Source organism: Gymnoscopelus braueri (genome assembly GCF_963280865.1).
Source record: "Gymnoscopelus braueri genome assembly, chromosome: 17".
Lineage (NCBI taxonomy): Eukaryota > Metazoa > Chordata > Actinopteri > Myctophiformes > Myctophidae > Gymnoscopelus > Gymnoscopelus braueri.
This window is the reverse complement of record NC_137617.1, coordinates 2,363,823-2,382,896: the sequence shown is the minus strand read 5'-3', so window position 1 is coordinate 2,382,896 and position 19,074 is coordinate 2,363,823. Positions and strand designations below refer to the sequence as shown.

At 41.4% G+C, this 19,074-nt stretch overlaps 2 protein-coding genes across 2 annotated transcripts in view; one reads left to right on the top strand and one right to left on the bottom strand.

Annotated features, from left to right (window-relative positions):
• LOC308104808 (myosin heavy chain, fast skeletal muscle-like) overlaps positions 1 to 19,074 on the bottom strand; it is a 69,700-nt gene that overhangs the window by 30,658 nt on the left and 19,968 nt on the right. The gene's annotated exons all lie outside the window — the stretch shown is intronic.
• LOC308104818 (myosin heavy chain, fast skeletal muscle-like) lies at positions 853 to 18,559 on the top strand. Its single transcript, XM_080455347.1, has 40 exons — positions 853 to 907; positions 1,032 to 1,250; positions 1,332 to 1,475; positions 1,722 to 1,878; positions 1,972 to 1,999; positions 2,090 to 2,198; positions 2,322 to 2,414; positions 2,498 to 2,561; positions 2,865 to 2,963; positions 3,047 to 3,150; positions 3,715 to 3,853; positions 5,670 to 5,788; positions 6,390 to 6,539; positions 6,633 to 6,803; positions 8,603 to 8,906; positions 9,163 to 9,227; positions 9,507 to 9,594; positions 9,708 to 9,825; positions 9,951 to 10,074; positions 10,180 to 10,316; positions 11,693 to 11,948; positions 12,445 to 12,687; positions 12,812 to 12,988; positions 13,075 to 13,220; positions 13,340 to 13,430; positions 13,515 to 13,904; positions 14,010 to 14,136; positions 14,300 to 14,418; positions 14,515 to 14,711; positions 14,812 to 14,995; positions 15,088 to 15,253; positions 15,396 to 15,520; positions 15,651 to 15,959; positions 16,068 to 16,271; positions 16,353 to 16,478; positions 17,079 to 17,249; positions 17,332 to 17,436; positions 17,537 to 17,632; positions 18,239 to 18,367; positions 18,466 to 18,559. Exons 2-40 carry the CDS (start codon positions 1,044 to 1,046, stop codon positions 18,484 to 18,486), a joined length of 5,802 nt encoding a protein of 1,933 aa, XP_080311473.1. The 5' UTR covers positions 853 to 907; positions 1,032 to 1,043; the 3' UTR covers positions 18,487 to 18,559.

Here is a 19,074-nt window from a genome sequence, read left to right as displayed (position 1 = left end):
GCCAATTCGTGTTATCACCTATAACTGCACCAATCTGTATAAAACTTTGTATGTGCACTCCCTAGAGGCCAAGGAAAAACCTTTGCCCTGCATTTTTCACATCTGCCTTTTATAGCGCCACCAAGAGGCCCACTTATGTAAAACAATTTTTTTAAATATTACTCCTTCCCATTTTATCAAAATTTCACGCAAATTGTTACACATGATCTCTATAGTCATGTGATCAAGATGGATCTGTTTGATTTTTCATATTCCATCCTGATTGGCTAAGGTTAACATCTAAAATTTGCAGTAGTGGCTTGTTTTGACCAAAATGACGCAAATCATGAACGCAGCGTCTGAATGCGGTGAAACTTTCCATGCACATTCACACTATGTTGAGGAACAAATGCCACCCTTTTAACATTGGCCTGTTGTAGCGCCACCAGCAGGTCAAATTTAGCAAAACACATTTTTAGAACAAAATGCCTCAAATCATGAATGCAGTGTCCAATTGCTGTGCACGGCCTAGGAAGAAATGGCACCCTTTTCACATTGGCCTATTATAGAGCCAGGAGGCCAAAATAATACCTGACCTGGCGGAGACCTGTGCTCCGAGGAGCACTTTTTCTAGTTTCATTTCATTGCGTGTAAATAATATAGAAATGGATCACTCTTCTCAGATGTGGAACTGTTGAGAAATTTTAAATGTCTCTCTTACAAAGTGGTTGTAAGAGAGACATTTTAAAATTGTGGCAAGACTGAACATTGTAGCAAGACTGAACATTAGGATTCATATAATCCAATCTAATTCATGATTATAAATTCTATTAAATCATCAGCTCATGTTAATGTCCTCAAAATGATGTGTTTTTTCCACTCTTAGGGGTTGCACTCAAGATTCTACTGCTACTGGTAGTGGGGAAAAGTGAGTGTTCATAATTTTTCTAATAAACCTACAATAAGCTATAACCATAAGAATAGTCCTACAATTATCTGCTCAGATCTCAAGTCAGCAAAGGCATCAACACCATCTATTTGTCTGTCTACAGAAAGCCGCCACCATGAGTACGGACGCAGAGATGGAGCAGTATGGCAAGGCCGCCATTTATCTCCGTAAGCCAGAGAGGGAGAGAATGGAGGCTCAAGCTGCACCCTTTGATGGCAAAACTGCAGCATATGTGGCCGATGTTAAGGAGCTTTACCTCAAGTGTAAAATTTTAAAGAAGGACGGTGGCAACGTCACCGTGGAAACGCTCTTGGATAAGGCGGTAGGTAGAGGTGTATCTAAAATCAAATAGTGGCTCAGTAAAAATCACATTACATTCTGAGGTTGTGCTTTTTTTTTTTAGGAAAGAACTGTAAAGGAGGCTGATGTCTACCCTATGAACCCTCCCAAGTATGACAAAATTGAGGACATGGCCATGATGACCCACCTCAGTGAAGCCACTGTCCTGTATAACCTCAAAGAGCGTTATGCAGCATGGATGATCTATGTAAGGTTTTCTACATACTGAGTCGATAGCGAAGAAAGAAAAATACAGTGTACAAGTTATATCATCAAGTGAAAACCATAGAAAAACAAATGCAAACAAACTCTTCTGAAGTTAACTAGCTCATTAGTTGATGCCACTTGAAACTCGTGACTGTAATCCCAGCTCTAGTGATCCGTTGTGCTAGATATGTGGCATGCTTAGTGCTATGTTGTATGATGTTATTGTTCTCTCTCTTCTCCCCTTCAGACCTACTCTGGCTTGTTTTGTGCAACTGTGAACCCCTACAAGTGGCTCCCAGTGTATGACCAGGAGGTTGTAAATGCCTACAGAGGCAAGAAGCGTATTGAGGCTCCACCCCACATCTACTCTGTCTCTGACAACGCCTATCAGTTCATGCAGATGGGTACGTACTACTCAGGACAATGTCAAAACAATAATATAACTTTAATGGTTTTGTGGTGTATCCATGACTAAAAGCTTGCTTTACATTTTACAGATAAAGAGAACCAGTCTGTCCTGATCACGTAAGTTTCCCATCTACTAGGCTTTAAAAATAGAACATTGTACATCAATTCACTAACTGCATTTCTCTGAATATGTGTATTTATAACCAGTGGAGAATCCGGTGCTGGAAAGACTGTGAACACCAAGCGTGTCATCCAGTACTTTGCAACAGCTAGTTCTGGTGGAGAGAAATCGGCGGCCGATAGCGGTAAAATCAAGGTATATGTACAGGTTTTTAACTTCAACAAATACATGTTTTTGAACATAAAGCATTTGTATGCAATATAGCAATTCAATTTAAAAGAATTCTGACCAAATGTTCAATTGTCTAAAACATTCTAGGGGTCACTGGAGGATCAGATTATTGCAGCCAATCCCTTGCTGGAGTCCTATGGTAATGCCAAGACTGTGAGGAATGACAACTCCTCTCGCTTTGTAAGTATAAATAATTACACTTTATTAGAAAACCTGCAATAATTCCACAGTGTAGATGCAACTAATTGTGCTATATCAAACAGGGTAAATTCATCAGAATTCATTTCGGCACAACGGGTAAACTGGCCAGTGCTGATATTGAGACATGTAAGTATGAAGTTCACAGATGATAAATTATATATGTGTTCATTTGAGGATTACATTTTGAGTTATGTACAACCCATATAGATTATTATTGTTATTATTATAATTATTATTATAATTGAAATTGTTATAATTATAATTATAATTATAAGGGTAATTATAATTATAATTCTTATTATCATTATTATTATTATTATTATTATTATTATTATTATTATTACTATTATCATTATTATTATTATTATTATTATTACTATTATCATTATTATTATTATTATTACTATGAGTTATGTACAACCCATATAGATCTGCTGGAGAAGTCTAGAGTGACCTATCAGCTTCCTGCAGAGAGAGGTTATCACATCTTTTTCCAGATGATGACCAACCACAAACCTGAGATTATTGGTAAGTGGAATTACTGATGATGCAGTGAGAACATAAATTAATGAATAAAAACACATGTTCACCATTTTTTAATCCCTTTTAAGAAATGTGTCTGATCAGCTCCAACCCCTACGACTTCCCGTTGATCAGCATGGGTCAGATCACTGTGGCCAGCATTGATGACAAAGTGGAGCTGGACGCTACTGATGTCAGTGAACATTTTTGTTTCTTTCTAATACTCACTATAGTGTGAACTGCAGTCAATTGCTCTGCAAAATGTATTTTATAAAGCAGTGGTTCTCAAAGTTTTCAGGCCGTGCCTGTGACCCCCCAAACTAATCCTATTTGAACTGGGGACCCCCCCCCCATCCTGACAAGCACTTGGAATTGTAGCAGTTGAGGCATTACATTTAGTTTGACTCGGTTCCACAGATAAATATTGTGAAAATAGCCGATCTACATGTTTTAATTTTTTTTACCTCTTTCTTAGGTAATATTCGACAATTTGGCCAATGTTTGACAATTTGAATAGTATAGTTTGTTGATTACTTTTGATGCAGTAATGGTCTTATTTGTTTTATTTCAACTTACTTATTGTATAGGTCTTAAAAGTCCTTAAATTGTCACTTTAGAAATGTGCAGATACCATGTATATACACTTATACTGTATGTTGGTTTGTTAACTGTTGAGTTGTACACAGTTCTAAATTATGTTTGTTAATCTAATGCTTAATCTCAATCTTTTGAATACATCTCTGCTTATTGACATCAGGATGCTATTGACGTCCTGGGCTTCAACGGTGAGGAAAAACAGATGATCTACAAGTTCACCGGTGCAGTGATGCATCATGGTGTCATGAAGTTCAAACAGAAGCAGCGTGAAGAACAGGCAGAACCTGATGGCACGGAGGGTGAGCTAATCTTTATTATTATTATTATTACTATTATTATTATTATTATTATGTATCATTAACACGGAGGGTTAGCTGCATCTACTAGCTGTATTTACTTACATTCTAAATGGACTAAGCTAAATATATTTTCAATATATTTCCATTATTATTATTGTCTCCACCAGGCCGAAAGGCATGGCGAGAGAGTATGTTTTGCCCCCTGTCCGTCCGTCCTTGTGTGTGTATGTCCGTCCGTCCGTGTGTTCGTCTGTGAACAGCTAATCTCCGGCACCGTTGGCTTGATCGCAGCGAAACTGTGCACACACACTCCCTGGATGCCAATTCAGAACCTCTGCCTCAAATGTTTCACATGGGCCTGTTATAGCGCCACCAGGAGGCCGATTTGTGCAAAACATATATAACATAACGCAAATCGGTACACAGTATCTCTATAGTCATTAAACCAAACGGGTCTTTCAGATTTCTCATATTCCATCCTGATTGGCTAAAAATTGCTTCCAAAGTTTGCAGGAGTGCTCCGTTTTGAACAAAATGCCTCAAATCATGAACACAGCATGCAATTTCCTTGAAATTGTGCACGCATATTTCCACTATGCCGGGGAAGAAATGGCACTTGAAAATGTTCAAATCATCCTCATGGTGGCGCTATAACAGGCCGATTCGTGTTTTTACCTATAACTGCACCGATCTGTGTAAAATTTTGTAAGCGCACTCCCTAGAGGTCAAGGAAAAACCTTTGCCCTGCATTTTCCACATTTGCCTTTTATAGCGCCACCAGGAGGCCGACTTAGGTAAAACAATTTTTTTGCTATTAAGCCTAAATACTTTATGCAAATTTCACGCAAATCGGTACACATGATCTCTATAGTCATGTGATCAAGACGGATGTGTTTGATTTTTCATATTCCATCCTGATTGCCTAAGATTGACATCTAAAGTTTGCAGTAGTGGCTTGTTTTGAACAAAATGCCGCAAATCATGAATGCAGCATCCGATTGCTGTCAAACTTTGCACGCACAATCACACTATATTGAGGAGCAAATGCCACCCTTTTAACATTGGCCTGTTATAGCGCAGGTCTAATTTAGCAAAACATTTTTTTTAACAAAATGCCTCAAATCATGAATGCAGTGTCCGATTGCCGTGCAAGTTTTAAGAAGAAATGGCACCCTTTTCACATTGGCCTATTATAGCGCCACCAGGAGGCCACAATAACCTACCTGACCTGGCGGAGACCTGTAATCCGAGGAGCACTTTTTCTAGTTTTTTTTATATTTTACCGTTTACGGTGGCACGGTGGCGCAGTCGGTAGCGCAGTCGGTTGCGATGTCGCCTCACAGCGAGAAGGTCCTGGGTTCGATTCCCACTGTGGGCGCTGGGGGCATGTTCTCTCCTCCGCGTCATCAGTGCCCATACCCTAGGTGGGTTTGGCGAAAGGGCCTTTCTGTGTGGAGTTTGCATGTTCTCCCTGTGTCCCCTATGGTAAATAAATGTGTTCCACGCGCTACACCCTTCTGGGGAAACTCCACCCAAAAGTCAGGTGATAAGAAGCGGCCTGCTCACTCCTCATGCATTGAAGGAAGCATGAGCTCAGCTCGGGGCTCTCCCCAAGCTGGCAGAGGGAGAGTAGCACCCAGGATTAAAGCTTAGGCAATTGGCACTCGGTAAAAGAAAGGGTTACAAAAATCTGGTATAAAAAACTATATATATATACATATATATATATATATATATATATATATTAATGTATATCACACTCTGGATTAAGAGCGTCTGCTAAATGCCTAAATTGCAAATTGTATGAACATTTCAGAGGCTGACAAGATTTGCTACCTGTTGGGCATAAACTCAGCAGAGATGCTTAAGGCGTATTGCTACCCCAGAGTGAAAGTTGGAAACGAGTATGTCACTAAGGGACAGACTGTGCCACAGGTGAGTAAATTACATTATTGCCATGTTCTGATTTCATACACACTTTATATTCTCAACACAGCATACCATTAGAACTCTAATATCTTTTTGAGTTGTGTCCAGACTGTCTTAAATCATCTTCTGTAAAAACACCCGGGACAGACTCTTCTCCCTTCTGGCTCCCAAACTGTGGAACAAACTCCCCATTGCAGACTCACTCCCAATCTTCCGCCTTAATCTGAAGACTCACCTCTTCAGACTCCATAGCCCGTAGCACTTGCCGTAGAACTTGCCCTAGCCTTGATGACCTTGCAGGCTTATGCAAAGGCTAAATGTAATTTCGATGGCATGTTATGTAGACACATGCCAGGTTAATCTGTAGACCTGGCATCCAAGTGTGCATCAATGTGCAGATTATAGATTGTTTTAGATTATAATGTTTAGACTGATGATAGGTTATTGGTTTACCTATGATCCTAGATTACTAATGCAATGCATTTGATGCATTACCTCGTGTTTTCCTTGCTTACTGTAAATCACTCTGGATTAAGAGTGTCTGCTAAATGCCTAATTGTAAATTGTGTAATTCACACCCCTACTAATAACGTTCCTATTTCCATAGGTAATGAACTCAGTTGGTGCCTTGGCCAAGTCCCTCTATGAGAAGGAGTTCTTCTGGATGGTTGTTAGGATCAATGAGATGCTGGACACCAAGCAGCAGAGAAACTACTACATTGGTGTGCTGGACATCGCTGGTTTTGAAATCTTTGATGTAAGCATGGACTTGTTTTAAGTGGGAGACTTATTATTTTTGTCACAATTACACAATTACAAGAAATTGGGCTAATGATATTTCCACTCACAGTTCAACACCCTGGAGCAGCTGTGCATCAACTTCACCAATGAGAAACTGCAACAGTTTTTCAACCACACCATGTTTGTTCTGGAGCAAGAAGAGTACAAGAAGGAAGGAATTCCCTGGGATCTCATTGACTTCGGCATGGACTTGGCTGTCTGCATTGAGCTAATTGAGAAGGTATTATTATATTTTATTACACGGCTTGGTTGGATGCTTAATTCTGATTGGTCAATCACTGAATTCAGCTGTGTGTTATTTCTGCGAGAAATAGAAATGCAGTAACCGAAATTTTATTTACATTTATTAATTTATTTATTAAAGGAATTTCCCCACGGTTTTCTCACCTTTTCTATGATGTTATGATATCCTAGAATGAGTGGTACAGTAGAAAAATGTCATAACTCCATCCCGGGTCCGTCACAGCTAAAAACGCGCGCCTATGGGCCTTGCGCTAAATCGCATATTTGAATAGCTTTTTTTTTTGTTTTTTTTTGGTGAGATCAGACGTTCATAGTGACAGAATACTATCCAACGTGACTGTCTTGAATTCGCCCCACCGAAATTCTCGCTAGACTTGAGAAATCTTGTTTCACTTTAAGTAGCCATTTAATTAGCGGGATAATTTATGTTGTCTAGAGGACGGGCGGGTGGACGGACATCACAAATGTAACATGCGGAACAGCGAGGCGTACCATTGCCCCGATCCGCACCAAACTTGGCACCAACACTAGTCAGGGGTCTGCCATCAGAATAGACACAACAGGGACCATATGTGGCACCCAGTGGGCGCCCCCACTGTGTTCCTATTGGTGAACAGCCATAACTCCATTTCCCAGCTTGCTAAATGCCCCAAACTTGGTAGGTGCTCTTAGACGGTCCAATAAACACAGGCTGTAATTGCTTAAGCCCTGCCCCTCTGTGTTCCTATTGGCTGGGCTTTAAACAGCCATAACTCCAGTTCCCAGCATTCTTAACGCCCCAAACTTGGTAGGTGCTCTTAGGCGGCCAATATGGACAGGCTGTAATTGCTTAAGCCCTACCCCCTCTGTGTTCCTATTGTCTGGGATTTAAACAACAATTATTATTATACTATTATATATTATCATGGACTTGACTGTCTGCATTGAGCTGATTGAGAAGGTATACAATCATTATTATACTATTATATATTATCATGGACTTGGCTGTCTGCATTGAGGTGATTGAGAAGGTATACAATACAAAGGGGGCATGGTGGCGCAGTCGGTAGCGCTGTCGCCTCACATTTAGAAGGTCCTGGGTTCGATTCCCGCAGGGGACGCTGTGGGCGCTGGGGGCGTGTTCTCTCCTCCGCGTCATCAGTGCCCATACCCTAGGTGGGGTTGGCGAAAGGGCCTTTCTGTGTGGAGTTTGCATGTTCTCCCCGTGTCTCCTAGGGTAGGTAACCTCACAAAAACATGCAGTAATCCTGGTCATTATACTGCCTCCCCCTGGCCAGCCGGGGTGCCTGATGGAGGGGAATGGAACTGGTTGGAATAACGTGTTCCTTCCACGCACTACGTCCAACCAGGGAACCTCTCCCCTGTCAGGTGATAAGAAGGTCAGTTGGCTCTCATGCACTGAAGGAGGCATGAGCTCGGCCCTGGCCTCCCTAGGTTGGCAGAGGGAAGGTAGTGCCCAGGATTACATAGACAATTGGCACTGGGTGTAAAAAATAGGGTTACAAAATCGTGGGATAAAAATGTAAGATAAAAAAGAGAAGGTATACAATTAGTATTATACTATTACATATTATCATGGACTTGGCTGTCTGCATTGAGCTGATTGAGAAGTTATACAATTATTATTATATTATTATATATTATCATGGACTTGGCTGTCTGCATTAAGCTCATTGAGAAGGTATACAATTATGTTGTGCGGACATGATGATAATATAGTTTTTGTCATTGGCACTTCGTTTGTGGTGATTTGTCTCTTTTGTCTCCTTTACAAAGCCCTTGGGCATCTTCTCCATCCTTGAAGAGCAGTGCATGTTCCCAAAGTCTTCAGACAAAACCTTCGCCGAAAAGTTGCTTGACCAGCATCTTGGGAAGAACAAGGCCTTTGAGAAGCCCAAGCCGGCCAAAGGCAAGGGTGAGGCCCACTTCTCCCTGGTCCACTACGCTGGAACTGTGGACTACAGCATCACAGGCTGGCTTGAGAAGAACAAGGACCCCCTGAACGACTCTGTCATTGGGCTGTTCCAAAAGTCTACAGTTAAACTGCTGGCTGTGTTCTATCCTCCTCCTGAGCCTGAAGGTATGTTTATTAATATAATAATATGATATAATGTGTTCTATCCTCCTCCTGAGTCTGAAGGTATGTTTATTAATATAATAACATAATGTAATGTGTTCTATCCCCCACCTTAGCCTAATACTATAAACACTCAGAATTTGACAAGAAGGGAGGAATTTTCATTCTGTATATCAAAAAATATATGTCTGTTAACAAATGAAGAAAAGGAGGGATGCGGGAGAAACTGTCCACTCATGATTCTAACCAATATAAACAGATAGCACAAAGAAGGGCGGCAAGAAGAAGGGTGGTTCCATGCAGACTGTGTCTAGTGCTTTCAGGGTAAGAATATTTATTCATTATTATCAACATTATATTCCTGTAAAAAATAGGCATGTCTTTTCATGTTGGAATTAAACAATTTCTGTATCACATGATGTGAGCTTGTAGAGCAGCTATCTTTGAATGGCTGAAGTTTAAAACAGGGCTTAAGTGGTTAATGTATGTTTTAGAAAAATCTAAATCTGTCAAGTAGCTAGAATCTAAACAGTTCCAATAATTCTAGTGGGGGGAAAAGTACAATATTGTCTTACTTTTTACTAATAATAATTGTCTCAATAGGCGAACTTGGGGATGCTGATGACCAATCTGAGGAGCACTCATCCTCACTTTGTGCGTTGCCTGATTCCCAACGAGTCCAAGACTCCAGGTAAACACTGAAAATAAACATTTAAACAAATGATTGTGAGGTGGCCATTGAATGCAACTTTGGCCAGTGTGTAACTATTTTGTCCTAATAATAATGAAGCAACATCTTTACAGGCCTGATGGAGAACTTCCTGGTCATCCACCAGCTGAGGTGTAACGGTGTGCTGGAGGGCATCAGGATTTGTACAAAGGGCTTCCCAAGCAGAATCCCCTATGCTGACTTCAAGCAGAGGTATTCATTCCTTTTTCCAGCAACTTTTAGTTCCACACCTATTAACACAAAATGACCCACTTTTACAAAACAGGTACAAAGTACTGAATGTCAGCGCAAAATGACCATGAACTTTAAAAAAACAGGTACAAAGTACTGAATGCCAGCGCATGTCCCGATGGCGCGTTCATGGACAACAAGAAAGCCTCTGAGAAGCTTCTTGGGTCCATTGACGTACCTCATGATGAGTACAGGTTTGGACACACCAAGGTAAACACACTCCCATTCTGGTTTAACATTATCCAGAGAGGACTAAAAGTAGATTTTACGGTTGTTTAGTTGCTCAATGCTCAGTGTTTGTAACATTGTATTCAGGTGTTCTTCAAAGCTGGTCTGCTGGGTGTCCTTGAGGAGATGCGAGATGAAAAGCTGTTTGCTCTGGTCACCATGACTCAGGCTCTCGGACGAGCTTACCTCATGAGGAAGGAATATGTCAAGATGACGGTTAGGAGGTAATATGAAAACATCAATTCAATATTAAGTACAATTTGTAAGTAAACGTTGTCATTGCTGTTCAATAAAACAAAAGTAAAATGTCAAATCATTATAATAAAAATAGCAAACATTACCGAGGAAGCTTTTGATGACGGTGGTAAGGAAAAACACTCCCCTCAAACAGGAGAAGAAACCTTGAGCAGATACGGGCTCTAGGACGGGTGGCCATCTGCATTTACCTTCCCGGGGGTTAACAACAATAATACCAACAGCAACTAGAATTTTCGCAATTCAGGGCAATTGCAAAGTGTGGTTGCGCCGACGCGAGTCGCGGGTCGCTGCCGCCGGGACTCGAGGAATACGCTGGGAGGAATACCGTCGAAGGCTGTGCCAATTACATTGTCACGTCACTCCTGAGATCACTTGCGTTTCATTTTGAGAGGATTGATACCCCCAAAAATCATGTTTTTGCATCAAACGGTTACGTTTTGTGCATTTGTGGCGCCCCCTATGGGTCAAAGTGGAAATGCTTTTGGGGATTTGTTAAGTAAACCACCCTCGACATGTGATTCAAATTTGGGATTGACCGGACTTTCCGTTCGTGATTTTTGGCATTCTTTGTAAAACGGGCCCCTCCCACTAACTTTGGAAGCCAATTACGGACGAACGGTAAGGACTATCAAAATGCTGTTTGGATATATTTATCGCATGGGTCCATAGATCACGTGTACCGATTTGTGTGAGATTTGGACAAAATTTGAAGGATAAGGAGCAAAAGGTGTGTTTTGAAGAAAATTCAAAATGGCGGAAAATCTATCCTGATGCAAATGGGCGTGGCCTATATGGGAAGTTGCGTCTTGACCCAAGGAATCTAGGGGAAAATATTTTTTTTTTACGACCTACGGTTAAAGAGTTATAGGCCAAAACGTAAAGGGGGCTTTTATAGCGCCACCATGAGGCCGACTAGTGTAATTTTTTTGGGGATAATTTCGGACTAAATTATAAACCTCCCCTCCAAGCCTTTTAACTCTAGCCCTTACAGTTTCTGAGAAAAAAATACTTGAAATCTAGTTTTTTAATTTTCCCATTTTCCATTAAAGTGGATGGGGAAATGTGATTCACTAATAAATTAATATCAATTAAACTATGCAACCAATCTCTTAGCAAAATACAAGCACACGATTCCCGGTCAAGCCGGTCATTTTGACGTGGTAGGAGATGCTTTTTTTTTCATAGAGTACTATAGTCTGGTTGCAACCACACTAATAATAACGACAACAACAGAAACAACTATGACACAATAATAACAGCTTTAATAACAGCCTGCAGTCTTATTACATGGAAACCCTCGATCTTCAGCTAAATCATGATCCATTGAAACCGCTTTCCACAGAGAGGCCGTTTACACCATCCAGTTCAACGTGCGCTCATTCTGCAATGTGAAAAACTGGCCATGGATGGGGCTGTACTTCAAGATCAAGCCTCTCCTGCAGAGCGCTGAGACTGAGAAGGAGCTGCAGAACATGAAAGAGAACTATGAGAAGATGAAGACTGACCTGGCTGCTGCCCTGGCCACGAAGAAGACACTGGAAGAGAAACTGGTGGCTGTGACGCAGGAGAAGAATAACCTTGCAACGGCAGCGTCATCAGTAAGTTACACTTGTACAGGAAATGTTGATAATATTTCATATTGTTTATCAGCCTATCTTAAATATTTTATCTAATGTATAATGTAGATGTAGACCATGGCAGAGAATGTCTGGTGGTCGAACGGCTGTTGGCATCATTGTATAGCTACATGGCTACCATCACAAAGGCCTGACCCAATTTGTCGTTCTTCTGTGGTGGAAGTTGAATCTGTACATGCCACTGCTCCTCAACCACGCACTACTATAGTATATTCTTTTGGAGGAGGTTGATAGCCTCAAGCTTCTTCCTTGTCCTCACCTCCGCTACCGCCTCCGTACCGTCCAGGCTCTGACAATGATAGAGCCTGCCTTCTTCATCAGCTTGTTAAGTCAGTTAATCTCCCCTGTGTTAATGTAGCCCCCCCCCAGGAAGCAGCTGCAAAACAAATCTCTTATATCTCAACCAGAACAAATGCTGCAACAATTTCCCTCACTTATCTTTTTCATTGACAACCAGGGAGATGAAGCATTGAATGATGCTGAGGAGAGATGTGAGGGTCTTATTAAAAGTAAGATCCAGTTGGAGGCAAAGGTCAAAGAGACGACTGAGAGACTGGAGGACGAGGAGGAGATCAATGCTGAACTGACTGCCAAGAAGAGGAAGCTGGAAGATGAATGCTCTGAGCTCAAGAAGGACATTGATGACCTGGAGCTCACCCTGGCCAAAGTGGAGAAGGAGAAACACGCCACTGAAAACAAGGTTCAACATTATACATAGCCGTCTTATAAAGTTATAGAACAATAATGATCCATTCATGATTATACACTCAAGCCGTCTTATCAAGTTATAGAACAATAATGATCCATTCATTCATGTTATTCAGGTGAAGAACCTGACTGAGGAGATGGCCTCTCAGGATGAAGGTCTTGCTAAGCTGACCAAGGAAAAGAAGGCCCTCCAAGAGGCACATCAGCAGACTCTTGATGACCTGCAGGCAGAGGAAGACAAAGTCAACACTCTGACCAAGGCCAAGACCAAGCTGGAGCAGCAAGTTGACGATGTGAGTTTATCAAGTCAATTGGATGTTTTGAACGTATAAGGTTCTATTATTGTACTGAATACTAAGACAAATATATTGTTGTGCAGTTGGAGGGTTCTCTGGAGCAAGAGAAGAAGCTCCGCATGGACCTTGAGAGAGCCAAGAGAAAGCTTGAGGGTGATCTGAAACTGGCCCAGGAATCCATCATGGATCTGGAGAATGACAAGCAGCAGTCTGATGAGAAGATTAAGAAGTAATGTGGACCACAATATGAATAATTGATATTGTTATTTTTATTCATATTATGTATTATTAATATGAAATGCCATGGATAAAAACTACCACTAAAATATGATGTACTGTATTCCACAGGAAGGACTTTGAAGTAAGCCAGCTTCTGAGTAAGATTGAGGATGAGCAATCTTTGGGAGCCCAGCTGCAGAAGAAGATCAAAGAACTCCAGGTATTTATTTTATTCATCTTCTTTAAAATCATTGATAATAAGTAAGTGTAAATTAGGATTTTAATATGTTCATTAATTTGAAAGGCTCGCATTGAAGAACTGGAGGAGGAGATCGAGGCAGAGCGTGCCGCTCGTGCCAAGGTTGAGAAGCAGAGAGCTGACCTCTCCAGGGAACTTGAGGAGATCAGCGAGAGGCTGGAGGAAGCCGGTGGAGCCACCGCTGCTCAGATCGAGATGAATAAGAAGCGTGAGGCTGAGTTCCAGAAGCTGCGTCGTGACCTCGAAGAGTCCACCCTGCAGCATGAAGCCACTGCTTCTGCTCTCCGTAAGAAACAGGCGGACAGTGTTGCAGAGCTAGGCGAGCAGATCGACAACCTCCAGCGTGTCAAGCAGAAACTGGAGAAGGAGAAGAGTGAATACAAGATGGAGATCGATGACCTGTCCAGCAACATGGAAGCTGTTGCTAAGGCAAAGGTAGAATAGAATGCTTGTGCGTAATTCTTGACAAATACAAGAATTACTAAAACAAGGGAATACATTGTAGTTCAGTGATTGAATATGTCCAATGTTAATCAACAGGGAAATCTTGAGAAGATGTGCCGCACCCTTGAGGACCAACTCAGTGAAATCAAGGCCAAGAGTGATGAGAATGTTCGCCAGTTAAATGATATTGGAGCTCAGAGAGCAAGACTGTTGACGGAAAATGGTAAATGTTCACGTTAAAGTCTACTAGCCTATATGGTTTTTCAATGGTAAATTCCATAATTAGAGATAATGCTTTGATCAGCAGTCATCCCAGGAATTTAAGGAATATGTATTCAACAAAGATTATTTAAATGATTGAAACTAATATTTACATTTCTAACTAGGTGAGTTTGGTCGTCAACTTGAGGAGAAGGAAGGTCTTGTCTCTCAGCTCACCAGAGGCAAGCAGGCCTTCACCCAACAGATTGAGGAGTTGAAGAGACACGTTGAAGAGGAGGTTAAGGTAAGGAACAGCTTTCTTTTTTTTTTAAATAGGCGTATAGGTGTCTTTTTGTAATTTTATCCAGCTGACATTTCGTTGGCATTTTTCTTTTGACAGGCAAAGAATGCCCTTGCCCATGCGGTGCAATCAGCTCGCCACGACTGTGACCTTTTGAGGGAGCAGTTTGAGGAGGAGCAGGAGGCCAAGGCCGAGCTGCAGCGTGGAATGTCCAAGGCCAACGCTGAGGTGTGTCAGTGGAGGAGCAAGTATGAGACTGATGCTGTCCAACGCACTGAGGAGCTGGAGGAAGCTAAGTAAGTGATCAGTGTTTTTACAACATCAGGTACCACTGATTTCTCCCAATACCAACATATTACTCACAATAATTTGATTCCATTCAAAACTGATCAACAGGAAGAAGCTCGCCCAGCGTCTTCAAGAAGCTGAGGAGCAAATCGAGGCTGTGAATTCCAAGTGCGCCTCTCTGGAGAAAACCAAACAGAGACTCCAGGGTGAAGTGGAAGACCTCATGATTGATGTGGAGAGGGCCAATGGTTTGGCTGCCAACCTTGACAAGAAACAGAGGAACTTTGATAAGGTGCTTTGACATACATTATTTATTTAGAACAAAATCATTCTTGCCTCCTTAAACTGGGGTAAATGACACATTTCGTTACAAATGCTGTGCAGGTCTTGGCAGATTGGAAGCAGAAATATGAAGAGGGCCAGGCCGAGCTGGAGGGAGCCCAGAAAGAGGCTCGTTCACTCAGCACTGAGATGTTTAAAATGAAGAATTCCTATGAGGAGTCTCTGGACCAACTGGAGACCATGAAGCGTGAAAACAAGAACCTGCAACGTGAGGTTTTTTTTTATAACAGTAAAATAATAAAATCATTAAATATTCAAGATCAAACTACAACTTTATTCAAATGCAAATTCAAATACAAAATAGTTGCTGATTGGAAAGTTGCTCATTCATTATTTTCAATCAACTGCAGAGGAGATCTCAGACCTGACTGAACAGATTGGTGAGACTGGAAAGAGCATCCATGAGCTGGAGAAATCCAAGAAACAGACAGAGACAGAGAAGTCAGAGATCCAGACAGCCCTGGAGGAAGCTGAGGTAAAACTTTTACCAATTGACTATATCTTAGAATTCTTTCAATAAGTTTTATATTCAGACAGTGTAGCAGTATATGATCGATGTTACATAAAAATGTCCTACAACCTTTTGATCCTGTATTACATTTTAGGGTACTCTGGAGCACGAGGAGTCCAAGATTCTTCGTGTCCAGCTGGAGCTCAACCAGATCAAGGGTGAGGTTGACAGGAAGCTGGCAGAGAAGGACGAAGAGATGGAGGGGATCAAGAGGAACAGCCAGAGGGTGATTGACTCCATGCAGAGCACTCTGGATTCCGAGGTCAGGAGCAGAAACGATGCCCTGAGAATCAAGAAGAAGATGGAGGGAGACTTGAACGAGATGGAGGTTCAGCTGAGCCACGCCAACCGCCAGGCTGCTGAGGCCCAGAAGCAGCTGAGGAACGTCCAGGGAACGCTTAAGGTGCAAAACATATTAGTTAGATACATATTCACACAATGGAACTGCACTGAACAAGTCACATTCTGATGTTCCTCTTAACCTGACCACCTCAAATGTGATTTATTTTAGGATGCCCAACTGCACCTTGACGAAGCTGTCAGAGGCCAAGAAGATGTGAAGGAGCAAGCTGCCATGGTGGAGCGTAGGAATGGCCTCATGGTTTCTGAGATTGAGGAGCTGAGAGTGGCTCTGGAACAGACAGAGAGAGGCCGCAAAGTGGCTGAACAAGAACTAGTGGATGCTAGTGAACGCGCTGGCCTTTTGCACTCCCAGGTAAGTCAATGGAAAAACTCTCAACATATTTAACATACAAGTCATGCATACTTGCATTGCTAAACTGAATCTTTATTTTAGAACACAAGCCTTTTGGGCACCAAGAAGAAACTTGAGAGTGACCTGATCCAGGTCCAAGGCGAAGTGGATGACAGTGTTCAAGAAGCAAGGAATGCTGAGGAGAAGGCAAAGAAAGCCATCACTGATGTAAGTTAGGATGACCGCCCCTTATCCAATATACCAGGACAATTAGACATCCTTATGTTATCCTTAATATAAACATGCAGTATAATACAATAGCTCATGGCCTGTCTTATGTTGAAAACCTTTGCTGTATAATAGGCTACAACAGAGGATGTATTTTAGAACTAAATGCTAAACCCTAAAAATAGGGAAAAAAGGAATATAGCTATTTTCAGTCTTTATATCAGAAATATGTGCTCAGGGAGAAAGATAACATTCTGAACCCAGCATTCTGAGGTGCTGGCTTCTGACAGATGGCTCCGAATGCTACAGTGCAGACTGAACTGGTACAAGAATGTATTCATTTATTCAAAGATATTTACCTGGTTTGTTTCCTTCTGGTCTTATGACAGTAGTATCTGTTTATTACCTTATTATGACCTTTTTATTATCATTTTAATGAGCTAATATCTCACAGTCAACATGTGCATTCATATAAGTATAATCTATGTACCATGTTTGTATTTTTGGATTGGCTTGGATTTTCTTGGCAAGTGTGATAAAGCAGCATAATGTTTTCCTTGCTGGACAATGAAGTATATTTTTACAAACATTACTTTCCAGGCTGCTATGATGGCCGAGGAGCTTAAAAAGGAACAGGACACCAGTTCTCACCTGGAGAGGATGAAGAAGAATCTGGAGGTCACAGTCAAGGACCTGCAGCACCGCCTGGATGAGGCAGAGAACCTGGCTATGAAGGGAGGCAAGAAGCAGCTCCAAAAACTGGAGTCTAGGGTAAGAGTAGTTTACTTCAACACGGCTTATAATCAATGAAATAAAAAGAAATGGTTTAATTGTGCATCATTTCATTTTGAAGGTGCGTGAACTGGAGGGAGAGGTTGAAGGAGCACAGAGAGGCGGAGCAGACGCTATTAAAGGTGTCCGCAAGTACGAGAGGAGAGTGAAGGAGCTGACATACCAGGTACTGTATATCATGTTCACTTAAATAACCATCATGCCACTGATTAGATTAATAGATGGCATGAACATACAACTGATGTTATAAATTCACTTTACTTCAGACTGAAGAGGACAAGAAGAATCTTGGCAGGCTTCAGGATCTGGTAGACAAACTGCAGATGAAGGTGAAGGGCTACAAGAGGCAGGCTGAGGAAGCGGTAAGACAAATATACATCTTTAGTTGTGGTCACGATGGGAATAGGGTTATTGTCGAAGTTTAACTAATGGAATAATTAAAGGTATAATAGGAATCAGTTGTTAATATGACCAACAGCAGAGCATTTTTCAGTGTCCATCTTGCTGCTTTCCACAAGCGGCACATGTAATCTCTAGCTTGCCATGCTTCTGCAGTATAGCATGCACACTGCGGTACTGCAATGCACTGCACACATGGGTGTTGTGGAAGCTCTGACCTTATACAGTAACATGGGTGCTGAAAGGAAAAGCTTGCACATGCTGCAGACGCAGGCAGTGTGTTTCAGGCATAATGGTAAAAGTACATTTCCAAAATGGACTACAGAAAGCAATAGATTTTGCTTCCTATAACCTGCAATTCTTGGCTCGAGTGCCAAACAAGAACAAGAAAACAGCCATGATTGTGCCATTCCAATGAGAACCTGTCGAGGCTCACTCATAAACATGCTGCATGGGACACTGTGTCACAACCACACATTACAATTTCCTGAAATAGTCTTGTTTGAACTATAATTGTAAGATTCTCTTTTCAAATATTGAGGCTTTGAACCATCTCTATCATATTGTAGGAGGAAGCAGCCAACGTTCACCTGTCCAAGTGCAGAAAGGTTCAGAATGAGCTGGAGGAGGCTGAAGAGCGTGCTGACATCGCTGAAGGCCAGGTCAACAAGATGAGAGCTAAAAGTCGTGACTCCAAGGTAATACATGTTCAATATGAAGGTTCATTATGTTAACTAAGATTCAACTGAAAATGTATGTTGAATATCTAAAATTATATTCTTTACTTTTGTTACAGGGAAAAGAAGCTGCTGAATAAGTTCTCCAATTCAAGTCACCGTACAAAGTCATAAAATATGACCCATTGTATTCAATAAAAGTGCATGGTAACAAAAGTATTTTGTTGTTTCTTGTATTCATTACTTAGTCTTGTCAATACTTTTTATTGTGTGGTTTGAATTCTGGGTCCAACTCACATGTCCACTATACCTTTTTATAAACATAAACAAAAATGAATATGTATATTATCCTCCTACACTAATCCGAGCCGAGACCCATGGAGTGGATAGTCAGCGTTCGCCAGGGTAAAATGGCAGATGCATGCTCCATACAACTCACACACTTTTGCACAAAATATTACTCAATATTATGCCTACAGTATAACACCAAAAGCTTCCCATACCGTTACTGTACTTGCACGATGTACAATTAACATACGCATTATGACCCAATACGTATGTAAATCACTTCCGCAGGTACTGCAATCGCCACAATTTCTGGAGGACAGATCTACAAGCTAACAACGCCTTGCGTGTCGACGCGTTGTTGCCTTGTAGATCTGTCCTTATTTCACAACAGGTTGCCAGTAGCCCCTCCCCGTTTTACCCTACAATCTATGGGGCACAGA